The 12,700-nt window shown below is 49.7% G+C and overlaps 1 protein-coding gene across 1 annotated transcript in view; it reads left to right on the top strand.

Moving 5' to 3' along the window:
* Window positions 1–8,390: 8,390 nt before the first annotated feature.
* The window catches only part of CCNYL1 (cyclin Y like 1), a 34,436-nt gene continuing 30,126 nt past the window's right edge, over window positions 8,391–12,700 (top strand). The window contains exon 1 of the mRNA XM_080400206.1: window positions 8,391–8,927. Within this exon, the coding sequence (XP_080256332.1) occupies window positions 8,693–8,927 (235 nt within the window). The 5' untranslated portion in view covers window positions 8,391–8,692. The remainder of the gene's footprint in view (window positions 8,928–12,700) is intronic.

Raw genomic sequence — 12,700 nt, 5'->3', positions numbered from 1 at the left:
TTCTGCAGAAGCTGATGGATTATCAATAGACCTTTTAACTTGCTGCTTCAGCAAGGTCCTTGCAAAAAAAGTTAAATATTGAAATAAATGTATAGTCTGATCTAGCATGTCATTTCCTTTACACAGAGAGTTACATTAAGCAATGGAAGTAATGATCAAAAATATGAAGATGTATAATTTCATAAGTGCTTGAGCTGAAGTTGCTGGACCCTCTGAAGGGGGAATAGTTCCCATCAGTAATACTACATTCACGCCTTCAACCTCACATCTTGATAAACTGTCAAACATAATCACCACATTTATTATAATGCCGTTACAGAAAGATCACTTAGCATTTAGTGGCATTATGTGACTGATCTCTCAAAGTCCTTGCAGGTCTGAAAGCTGACATTATTCTGAAGTTTTAATTAGGGAACAAAAAGCAAAGTGAGTAAGCTCTTCTTCACAAGCAACCACTGCAGTTCCAGCTGGGCTTCAGTTGCTGGAAACCTCCTCCACTTCCACTGCACTTGCAGATGTTCACAGACTTACAGCCTTACCCACAGCTCCAGCTTCTGGACATCCAGGCCATGAGATGCCACATGTTGGATCTTGTGATGGGAGAGCCCCGAACCCACCTGAGTGAGACTGACATGCCAGCAGGCATCGGCGCACGCTGGGAAGGGCTGCTCCAGCAGTGCTCCTGTGAGCGCAGGCAGGGCTGTGGTGGGGAAATGGCAGAGCAGTGCTGTGATTTCCCTCCTCTGCCAGCAGCTTCTGTGCTCGCTGCAGCTGGCTGACGGTTGTAGGCCAGGGTAATGTGTGTCTGGCATGTGGGATAGTGGGGCGGGGGGGAACGCTGCAAAAAAAGATCCTTTTTATGAGGTCTGAGCATGGATCTAGAGGCTTCACGTTAGGTGGCCACATTTCTGATGTGCTCTATAGGTACAGTATTATGTAATCAAAGAGGAAATTAGAATGCAAGCAAGGCACTGTATTAACTTAAAACTAGTTAACAACAGCTAATTCATAACAATTTAAAAACAATTATATGGACAGGGAGACAACAGCTATAGCATTCACATAGATGCAGAAGCATCTGCCTCAGTGCAGAGGTTACCCTTTTAAGACCAAGAAGAATCCAAGATTAGGAAAAATGTGGGGATTTGAGTGTTACTTGTAATGGTATTGGCAGTGTTTCTCTTCTTTACTCCATGGAAAGAAAATCCTTCAAACAATGGAGAAGAAGGAAGAGTCAAAACTAAGCAATTTCAAGTGCCTTAAAGCTAACAGGAAGGGCTCCTCAAAGCCACATTCCAGGCCTTGGTGGCCCAGGGTTGGAATTAAAACCTTCAGAAGTTTGCCCTAAACAAACTTGCTTGCAGGGCTTATGCATGCAATTTGACTTTTCTGGATGAAGTCACACATCCGTGTTAACGTTTGTGTTAAAATACTGGAAAGCATTTTCCTTTTCCTCATAGGAAATTTGTATCCATGACCCGCAGTAACAGCTATTTCTAACACTTGGGACATCAAAACAGTACTGCCAGCCCTCTGCCCCAGAGCACACAAAGTACAGCTTTGCAGACCTCCATCTTCCTTGGCTTGAGCACATCTTGAATTCTCTTATCAGGTACTAAGTCTCCATTAACTCTATCTGAGCCTTTGATAACTGTGAAGCTGGTTTTATTTTACCTTAAGACAAAATGAAAGTAGGACCAGAAAAAAGAAGCTACGGTAAAGAAACGTTAACTCCCGTATGGGCGTGCTGTTGGTATCCCTGCAGTGCTCCAGATGCTTGCGTGCTAGCCAAGAAGCCTCTGCATTGCCTGTAATGACATCTTAGGTTGCTGCAGAGACAAAAAGATTTAATCAATGATACCAGCACTGAAGTCTGTCCTTATGCTATGAAACACAGTCTCCTGGCCTTGGTTTGCACATATTCACCACCAGCCAAGGGTGGTAAGGAAGATTTAAAAGCGTGAAAATTTAGAGCTACTAAAAATCCACCTTGTGTGTTCTGAACAACCTCTCCAGTTGCTTTTTTTCCCCCCAGACCACTGGAATTTTCTCTTTCCCTGACTGCTGTTTTGCTTCAGGCTTTTCCCCTTAAATGGCCATAGTCTTATGTTACTTGTAAGCTTCAAAAGACAATCACGCATGCAGTATTTTTGTCCTGTCAGCTGGTAGTGGACTTCAAAACAGGATGCCTATTTTTCCCCCCATTATTTGCAACAGTGAGACACAGAAGTCTGAGCTTTTGTTTTCAGTTGGTTATACAGGTTCAACCTGGTGATTCATTCTTCCTGCAGCTACATTTCCAGGAAAAGACGGTGTCCTGGCTCTTCTCCAAGTTATCCGTGGACTGCTTGAGAGTAAGATCAGAAAGCACGCCTCCTGCAGCTGGGACACTTTCTAAGAAGGGAGAAATTGAACAAAACACATCCCAGAGCTGCTGTTTATCGCCCTGCAGACAAGCAAGGAGGCACATGGCCTTGGAAAGGCACGTGCAGTACTAAGTCAAGGTGAAGATAACAGCAGAATTTACAGGATTTGAGACCCTTGGCCCAGTGAAGCACAACCGAGGTTTGCAAGGAGCCTTTCTGTGTTTCTGGGACTGGTGGTGACTGTGAAGCTGGATGGCTTACGGAGAAGCCTACAATTTAATGTCAAGCATTTTAGGAGAGACTCAGCTTCTTGTTGCAGTTGGTGTGGGCAAGAACATACCCTTGGATTAGGAATTTTTCAAAAGTTGTTACTGAGATAGGAGCTGGTAACTATGGTTTCAGATGTCTCCTCTCAGGGATACTGCTGCTCACAGATGAAGGGAAGCCTGGTTTTGCATCATGAAGCAAAGGACTACAGGGTTGTGTGGTTATGAACGCAAGCACTAAGCTTTCAGAGAGGGAGTTAAATAAAAACATGCACAACTCTACCTACAAGTAACCATGGCAGGAAGTGTAAAGACTTGTCTGAGAAGTGGAGTTCCTTTGAACACAAGCAGACAGCGGCTCACATATATGGGGCAAATGGGCCAAGTAAAGCGAATTACCTTCCTCTATAAGCCCACAAGCCAAAACACAGCTGGTAGCACTAATATTAGTCCTGTCAAGCCTAGCAGTCTTCATTTATTATGCACCCTGCAAATAATTATACATACAGTTAAGCTTACAGCTCAGAAGCTGCATTCAGCAGTTGTCAGGCTACGTTCCTCACTGGTGCAGATCCTTTGACCTCATTGGACTCACATCAGGAGTGAATCTGGCCCTTTGTATTTTCAGGATAAATCATAGGACTTTCTCATCTCCCGATCTTGGGAATATAAACTGCTCCTCCTTTGGCTGTCATCTCGATCTGAATTAGGTTTTGTTTCAGGATCCCGCCTTGCCTGCCTTAAAGGCTGTGTGGAGTTCTCCTGGTGATTAGAGCAACTTCCCTAGAGGGCTTAAATTAGGATTCCTTTCCCACATTTTGCAAAGTTGCCTTCCCTTTAGTGAAAATTAAAGCAAACATACTCTCTCCCCACCATGCATTATTAAAAGTTAAACAGGAGCTGTCACTTGGTGGAGGAATGATGGCCTGTAAAACAAACTTGCACTCTTTAGGGAACAGTGACATTAAGTGTCACATTTATAAACTCCCATCCGTGCTGGCATTAACACCTGCAGGAATCCATTCGGCAGTCAGTACCCTTGAGCTATTCCTTTGTAGGTTACATTTAGGTCACATTTTCTTTGTGAACACTAATGCAAGAGAATTACTTTTTATCTTCGTAAAACCAAGATTCAGGGTTGGGCGAGGAGAACAAACCGACAATGTCAAAACAAGTCAAAAGCTGCTCTGTTCCTCTCTGTTCCTTGGCAGAAAGATGCAGTGTGCTTTTAAGGAACAGACTGAGGGACCCTGCTGAAGTTACTTCTGTCCTTGGTTTCTAGAGAGGTGCATCTCACCCCTGGCAGCTATAGGGCCTGTGTCCCTGCCCCGACAGTATCCATCCGTGCTCTGGGCACTGCAAATCCCTGGTCTGCCCATCGTGGCTCAGCTGGGAGACACCTTGCAAGAAAACCTGTTGTAACCCACTCACCAGGAAAGGTTTGTCTTTTTCACATTAAGGCATGGCTGTCTCGGCGGGGAGTAGCTGCCAGGCAGAAGAGGGGATGCTCTCCCCGAGCTGAGCTAGGCACAGCACATGGCCTCTAGCTGTAGTGCAGTCGCAGTTCCTGCTGCATCACCCTGCTCTGTGCTCAGAGCCTGGCAAGCACATCAGGGCACTTTATTTTTATGTACCAACCTTCAGGACAGCGCTGAGAGCTGGTCCTTCTTTGCTGTAATGAGCAACTGAAACCTGTTAGGCACGCAACTGAAACAGGAGAAGAGAAAACAAAAAAAAACCCAGAATGCCTTAATTTGGGGCTCACACCTGCCTGAATTCCAGAACTTTGGTCTGTGCCCTCTTTGCCTGAGTTATCCTGGCTGAATGCTGCACTCAGGCAGTGTTGAAATGAAACTAAATGTAATTCCTAAGAGGTAAATTGAGCATGAATGCTCAGCACTAATCCAAACTACAAATACTGCATGCACTTACAGCTGAGCAATAAACTGTTTTCTCATCCAATAAGAAAAAGCTTTCACCATTTTAAGAAGTGCTTGCCCAGTGCAGAGGGTGACACAAGTTATTTCCAATTTGTTTGAAGTTTTTCTGCAAACACGCAGGTGTGAGCCCCATTCAGATTAGGCTGTAGCTCGTCATCAGGCTTCTGCCCAAGTGTCTGCCTCTGGCTTGAAGCAAGCAAGCAAATACACCGATAAACCCCATTTCCATCAACTTGCCAGCCTCTCCTTGATGGTGGTTTTCAGCCGGTACACCTTGAAGCTGGAGTGTCCTTCCCAAGTGAGGTGCAGAAATGGCACGCTGCTATCAGTGGGACTGGCCTCAGCTACTCCCTGGGAATAGAAGCAATTCTCCCCCATTACCTGGGACATCATTATTGCTACTCTGCAATAGGACTCGCTAATCTTTATGGGCCAGCCCTGTAATCAGGAATGCTCAATAACACTGACTCGCCCTCCTGCACCGCCATCTGCACTGGGAATTGCCCTACCCTGGCCACAGCCCTGGTGAACCAGGACAGCCCTGAAACCAGGTGGGGAGATGAACACTGCAACCAGTGGGAAACACTTCAAGCAGGGTGGAAAACAGTAAAAACATGGTGTTTGGTGTCTGTGAGTGAGCGAGAGTTACAGCCCGCTGGATGCCCTGCTGAGAGAGAACAGGCAGTAACTCAGCGTCCCGTGGCACAGACCTCTCTTCCCAGAGCAGGAGAAAAAGGGGTTGAACCTCAGTGGTTCGTAGTAAGCTATTTTCAGCTTATGCATTCGTTATTGCCAAGATCTGCCATCCAAAATGCCTACATATCATGCAAAATGTGGAACTAGATACGTGCTGCCCATTGTACATCAAAGTAATTGATTTTTTTATAATGGAAACTGCCTGATGATTCACTGGGGTAAATCAAGCAAAACAGTAGAAAGACAAGACAGAAAATAGGAGGAGAACCAGGACCGGTAATAAATCATGATAGATGGTACTCAGTATATTGCTATAGCAGTAAGTCAATGGAGTGCTAAGCTGCATAAATGAAAGATAATGTGTTTCATCTCTGCAGGGTGTTGCTCAGGCTATATCTATTAACAGGATTCCTGGTTCTGCAGAAAATACACACAGGTTTAGTCATATTATCCTGATAAATCAGTTCTGTATTAAGATTTCAGGAGTTACTTTGCCAAAATGGAGGGGGAAATTAATATTTTTCATTACTGCAGCTACAGGGAAACACGCACAGATACAGAAAAATACTCTTTACTGGCACACCGAAGTATGTGGAAGCGGAAGCTTAAATTCTCCTGGAACGATGGGGTGGTAGGGCAGTTTGCTCTTTCTGTGATTTCCAGGGATTAAAGTGAGCTTCCTCTTGCTTAAGACCTACATGAATAAGGCTACACAGGGAAACAGACTACTGGTTTCTTTCCTCCCTCTGTATGTTTGTATAAATCCTGACACTCTACAGCAGCGCTAGTGTGGGGGAAGAACAGCCCTCGTCTCTTCCCCTTTGCGGCATTACACACTGAGAACAAGTATGAGACCCACGGGAAAATCCAGCCTCTGGCAGGCAGAGGAACCAAAACCTTCACGCCCAAATAGCAGTGAGACACGTCACGTACTCCAGCCACTCCAAGCTCCCAGCATTTTTCGTCTATCGGGACAAGTACGTGGGGTTTTGGCTGTTGCCCTCAACAACCGTGTCCCCGTGCTCAGCTGCCTAGTGAGCCACTGTTGCTTACTTCTTCTTCACCCTTGAACAAGGATTTTCCACTCCCCAAACCCGCAGCTTTGGCAAAGGGCTCCCCAAGGCTGCTCCGAAGCCCAGACTTAGCAGAGGTCCCAGCTTGCTGCTGGGATCCCACCAGGCACTTGCTGCGGTTGTACCTCCCTCCACCAAAGCTGGGCAGCCCCACCACACGTGCTGGCACGGCTGCAAGGAGCAGGATAGATACGGTTTAAGAAACACATTTGGCGCTGTGGCTGCCTGGCTGAGGTGTGCGGATTTGCCCCTGGCCCTACCCACGCTCCAGGTGGAGCACGGTCACCTCCGTCAGCCATGAGCTGCTGGACGGGCCAGCAGCACAGCAGGGGAGCAGCTCACCCAGCTGCCGCCACTTCTTAAAATAGAGACATCCAGGTGCAAACGAGTAAGGGTATTGCTTTTCTGGTGTAAGAGGGTGAGTTACTCTGGCTGCAATATTAAATAGCACAGATGCAAGCCAGCTGTTATTCTTGCTGGAGAATTAATTGCTTCACTAAACCACACCAACTTTTCCTCCAGCTTTCTTCTCTTCCCTCACTATCCTCGCCAAACATCAGTGGATACAACAACAGAGTGAAGAAAACTCCAGTTTCTGAACGGCTCTTTTGCTTTTTCCCCTCCCTGGCTTGGGCAAGTCTCCTGTCCCACCTGGTGGTTTAGTCCCCATCCTTCCTAGACCTGGGACTATGACCTGCTGTCCTGCGTGTTTCCCAGCAGAGCACAGCAGCTGTGGAGGGATGTGGGGCTGGTTCCAAAAAGTGGTTCCAAAAGCACCAAAAGCAAAGCCCCAGTGAGGCGCTCCTGTAACCCACGGCGAGGCCGGGAGTAGCAAAGCCTTACAAATCGTCAGCGGGCTGCGAAAAGGCTTCGCTAACACAGTTTAGAGAACTTGCTGGCAAGTGAACAAGTATAATTCATCAGTGTGAGGGAATAATCCTCATGTAAGACTATAAATCGTTTAGTTCCCCCCTCCCCTTTTTTGTGCCTGGGATTACGTTGTACAGATTCTAGAAATGCAGCATCTGTGACTTGCTGTTGCCGAAGAAGCGAGGGGCGGTTCTGCCTGAAAACTGTCTGTGGTTCCTGACCACGTGGGAGAGACACTGAGATTTGTCCTACAAAATGGAGTAACCCCCTGAGCCCACCTACGTCCGGAATAACTGCCAGCACGATGGCAGCCTTCAGTAATACTTCTGTATGTTCTTAAGGTTTCTGCAGAGCCATCTTCTCATCAGGGGCCACGGCTGAAGTTCTGTAGGGGCGGTGAGGTGACGACCCACCGCAGGATGGGGTACGCTCGTTCTTATCGGGGCCCCTGGTTGCTGTGGGTGCCTTGCCCCCTAATCCATCGTTCCCTGGAGTGTGTTTGAGCGTTCCAGCCCTCTGAGAAGCCTCGCAGGTAGCTGAGACACACACACCATGGGAACACACAGCTGCCGCAGACCTCCAACACAGTGAGGCAGAACCCCTGGGGATGCCGGCGGCCACGTGTAACGCTTCCTGCCCGGCCAGGCGCACCGGCCCTGCACCACGGCGAGCGGCAGGCTGTCAGCCAGCAGCTGGACACGGCCTCGCTTGCTCCCCTGCTCGAGGGACCTCACTGCAAAGTCACCAGCACCGGCCACAGGGGTCCTGGGTGGCCGCTGTGACCGCCGGCCCAGCCAAGCGCCCAGCGGCCTTTCAAACCCCCGGTAAGGTGAGACAACACTGTCATTGGCTAATACATGAGCCTATTACCCGGTTATTCGATTTATTGCTTTCTGTCACTGCACAGTCGGTTTTTTACGATCTCACAACTACGGCGGCGGCGGCGCACCGGCAGCACGTGCGCGGCCGGGCCGCGGGAGCCAGGCGCGCCGCGGGCGGGGCAGGCGCGTGGCCCCGCCAGGGGGCGGGGCGGGGGCGCGGCCGGCGCTGCGTGTGCGTGTGCGCACGGGGCAGGATAGGGGCGGGCCCGGAAGGGCGCGGCGGGCGCCGCGTGACGACCCCCGCGCCCATTGGCGGAGCCGCGTCACGCGGCGTCCCGGCGGGAGGCGATTGGGTGGGAGCGAGGCGGAGCCGCCCCTCCCGCCGCCCCTCCCCCGGCCCGGGGGAAGGGGCCCGCTCGCGCGAGGTCCGTTGCTCGCCGCGCGCAGGAGGCGGCGGCGGGGCTCGCGCGGCCGTTGGGGCGGGCGGGGGCCGCGCCCGGCCGGGGCGGAGGCGACGGTGATGCGGCTCTGAGGCGCGCCCCGCCCTCCTCCCGCCCTCCGTCCCTCCCTCCCGCCCTCCGCCCGGCGCCTCGGCTCCCCCTCCCCCGCCCCAGCCCGGCAGCCGCGTAGCCGGGGCCCGGCGGGGGAGCTCCGGGCTCCATGGGCAACACCGTCACCTGCTGCGTATCCCCGGACGCCAGCCCCAAGCTCAGCCGGGCCCGCGGCGGCGGCGCCGGGGCAGCGCCGGGGCCCGACCGCTGGGCGGACGCGTACCAGGCGGCGGCGGGCGGCGGCGGCGCCGGCTCGGGATCGGCGGAGGCCGAGTCGGGGGACTCGGATCCCGGCGGCGGCGGCCCCCACCTCCAGCACATCAGCGACCGGGAGTTCCCGGATGGTGAGCGGCGGCGGCGGGGGGCGAGCGGCGGGGCCCGGCGGGCGGGCGGCGGGGAGCGCCGGGCACCGCACCCCCGCCCCGCCGGCGGCTGCCTCCGTGGTGCCGCCGCCCCGCTCCGCGGCGGGTGGGCGCCCGGGAGCGGGGGGGACCGGCAACCCGGGGCGCGGCGCCTCGCCGCCCGCAGCGCGCCCCCTTTGTCCCGGCGGCGGGGGCAGCGTGCGAGCCCCGGGGGGCCTGGCCTGCCGCCTCCCGGCAAAGTTCCCCGCGGCTCTCACGGCCCTGACAGCCCCGGGCTCCCCGCGGCCGCGCCGCCGCCAGGCGGGGGTCCGGCACCCCGAGGGACGAGCCGCGGGGCCGGCGCGGCCGCTTCACGAGTAACCGGCCGAGGGCGGGGGGGCGGCCGGGTGCCCTGCCCGGGAGTGCCCCGTTGGCCGCTCCCGGCCCGCTGCGGAGGGGGGTCGGGGGGAGCGCCCGGCCGAGGTGCGAGCCCGGCTGCGCGTTTCTCCGTAACGATGGAGCCGTGACTCGGTCGTAGCGTCCGGGCGGTTCGCAGAAGCTGGTGCATATCCATCCAGTCTGTTGAACAGGAGGAAGGAAGAGGGTGTGTGGGGAATCGGGGAATTAGGAATTACAAAGATCGTGTGCATATGACATCATTGTGGCTGGACGTGGGTAACTTGTCATCTGCCAGTGCAGGGTGTTGGGTTATAGCTGCGGGCTCGTTCCTCCGAGGTCCGTTGGCGTAGCTCTCGGCGTGTGCCTGATTCGCGTTCCTTGAGCGCATGGGAAAGTAGGTGTTTGCTGTTCCGATTCCTGCCAGTTACACCTGGAGCACTGGTGTCACGGACCCCTCTGTAACGTGTCTCCTTCCCAGGCATGCCTAGGAGGAGCTTGCGGGTTTGTGCTGCGGTGAGGGTTACCGAGACAACGTCTGCCAGGTTAGGGGTGCTCCGCTCTGGGTGTTCGCTTGACACCCTAAGCATACAGCACAGGGTAATAGCTTATGATGTTCAAAACTTAGTTTAATTAACAAACACCTTGCTGTTCCTCCTCCTAATTATAACCACACCTATATGAAATACATTCAGTCGACAAAAGATAAACTGTCTGACATCTTTAATGTACAGTGCACACAGTAACAATTATCGCTGACCCTCCGTACTCGTCTTAAGGAAAAAAAAATGGCTGTCAGCGAGAAACTAGCTGCAGGAGAGTGTGGGGAAACCTTCAGAAATGAAATTATTAAACTTGCATGGTTTTGCACAGCACCATATGGTGCAGCTGTTACAGAAGCGAGATGGAACAGCCAGCCCTTTGGATCTCCTTTGAGACAGCTGTGCAGTTCTGCAGTAGGAGAACTTATATTTGCCATCTAGGAGAAATAAAAATGTTTGTGGGAAGATAATACAGAAATCTCTCAACTCTCCCAGACTCGTTAAGGGAGGAGGAGCTAAACTCTCTAAAGTTTCTAATAAGCCAAGGAAAAATGCCTAAGCTAAATAAATCTGCTCGGGAATAAGGGTTGTATTTGTTTGGATCTTTAGTATGTGATCATGTCAGCAGTGCTAAGTAACTGGGCTTAATTGTGAATTCATCCAAATGTCGGAACCGGCCTTGAAGTAGGGAAGTATTTATTTTTTTGAATTTGCAGACACGAATGAAAGTGTCTGAGGATAAGATGGTAGCTGTCTATAACAAATGTTACTTTTGTGGCTATGGACACTTTAGTCTTGAGGCAGGAGGTAATCCTAATAATTAGAATTGCATAATTAGGTGATTTTAAAGATCCGTTTTACAGTGGTATGTCGTTCACTGTTGCATGCCCTTGGGAGTAGGTCTGCTACAAATGATAGATGCTATTTGTCTATATACCAAGTTTTCAGATTGGTATGACTGGGGCTGCAAAAAGTATTGAAGTTTGATATCTTTATGATGATGCAGCTCTGGATGGTCAATATTAGAAGTAAAACTTCTCGTGTGCATTTTTGAAAATTATAAAGCACTACCTGGGTAGGATTGAAAAAGTAGTTAACTTCAAAACGTAAAGCGTTATTTGTGAAGTCTGAAATCAAGTGTTACGAAACAGATACGACAATGAAATTTTAAGTGATACTGCTGTTTAAGACCTTCCGTGAAAATAATAAATCTGTAAACGCAGCGCTTGCATATACCAGATAGCTATGCTTACCCCTCTTAACTCTAGGTTATAAAGGCTGTCAGCATACCTAAACCATGCAGGCAGCCTACATGCTTCTGTGCTGTGACTACTACAGAGCATTAGTTCGTTGCTATAGTGGTAAGTAGTCCAGCAGTTTCGTTTGAGGGATAAATATTACTTCCAAAATGTATTAATGTCTAATATCATAGGTTAGCTAAGATGCCAGTTTTGTCAGTAACAGAAGTCTGGGAATCTACTGACTGGCCTTTTCTTGAATGCTTTGGCAGGGGGGAAAAGAGAGAAAGCTGTAGGGGGGGGTGGGAAGTCAAGATCATCTTGGCTATTTTTGTTCCATGCTGCTCAGTTCTAGGAGTTTCTAAGAACACAGCTAAATATATCAGAAAGCTAGCATCCAAATGTGATGGAGATGCTCCCCATTCCTTAAATTTCTATCTAAGTGTTTTTGTTGTTCTTAAGTCTACCTTAATACTTTTGCACTTGTTTTGCTAAAATTGAATGTTTCGGTTGTATCAGGAACGCAGAAGTTACCAACTTTGGGGTTCATATTGTTTTGCCTGCCTTTTTTTTGAATAGCAAGTGGAATGTGGTTCTCGCAGGTCTATGCTGTTAGATGAGGATTATTCTATAGCTTCTCCAGCACACTACTTAACAGGGGTACTGCTTTCTGGTCAGCACTGCTTAGATTGTCTGTATCGGATCAGAATTAAACCAGAAAAATCTCACTTTCTTAAAATGGGGAGATTATGAAGTGGTGTTTATGTAAGACAAAAAAGCAGTGGTAAGTGGGATGGAGATAAAACATGCTGTGAAACTGAAAGTGTAATGTTTCAACAAAAGTTAATTCAAATGGGAAGGGATTGTCAGATCCACTGCTAAGAGGGAATTTAAAGGATGACTTTGTGTTTTGTGGTTCTCAAGATCCTAAGCCATAACCTGTTCAGTGCGTGCTTTTTCAGAATGAGAAATAAGCCTGCATTTGTGGTTTGATATGCTAAGCCGGGTTGTATTAAGTAAATGGGAATAAACATAACATTGAAAATGATAATTTCTTCCACATAGGTTCATGCCTACTGTTAATGTTAAATATTGAAAGCTAAAATGAACCTAAAGCTGCTAGTTGACTGCTTAGCTGAGCATTGTGTTTCTTCTCTCAGCATGCAGGCAGTAGTCTGAAGCAGTTTGAATTGACCAAAAAGGCTTTCCTACCTAGTTGTAGGAATGGCAGCTCTTTGATCCTAATGTGCCATACGGGCTGCGTTGATTACTGGGGGAAGATGGGGTTGTTTTTTCCTTGGATTTTTTGTTTGGGTGTTGTGTGTCCCAGTCATCACCCACCCCCACCCCCACGATGAGTGCTTGCTCATTTTTATTTTGGGCTTCTTTTTTACTGTAATTTTTTTTTTTTTTTTGTTATTTGGGGGAGAACTTCCTGTGGCTGACACTTTCTTGCCAGATCCTGATGTTTAAACATAGATCTAATTTTTCATAAGTTCTTTGATCCTTGGATAAAACTAGAACAAGGCCTCGCTTGGCAGATTTTTCTCGCTTGTACTTGAGAACATTATCTCCCTCCACCTCTGCTGTGTACTGAGTT

The sequence above is a fragment of the Falco punctatus genome (assembly GCF_963210335.1).
Source record: "Falco punctatus genome assembly, chromosome: 8".
Lineage (NCBI taxonomy): Eukaryota > Metazoa > Chordata > Aves > Falconiformes > Falconidae > Falco > Falco punctatus.
This window is presented reverse-complemented; position numbering and strand designations above follow the sequence as displayed.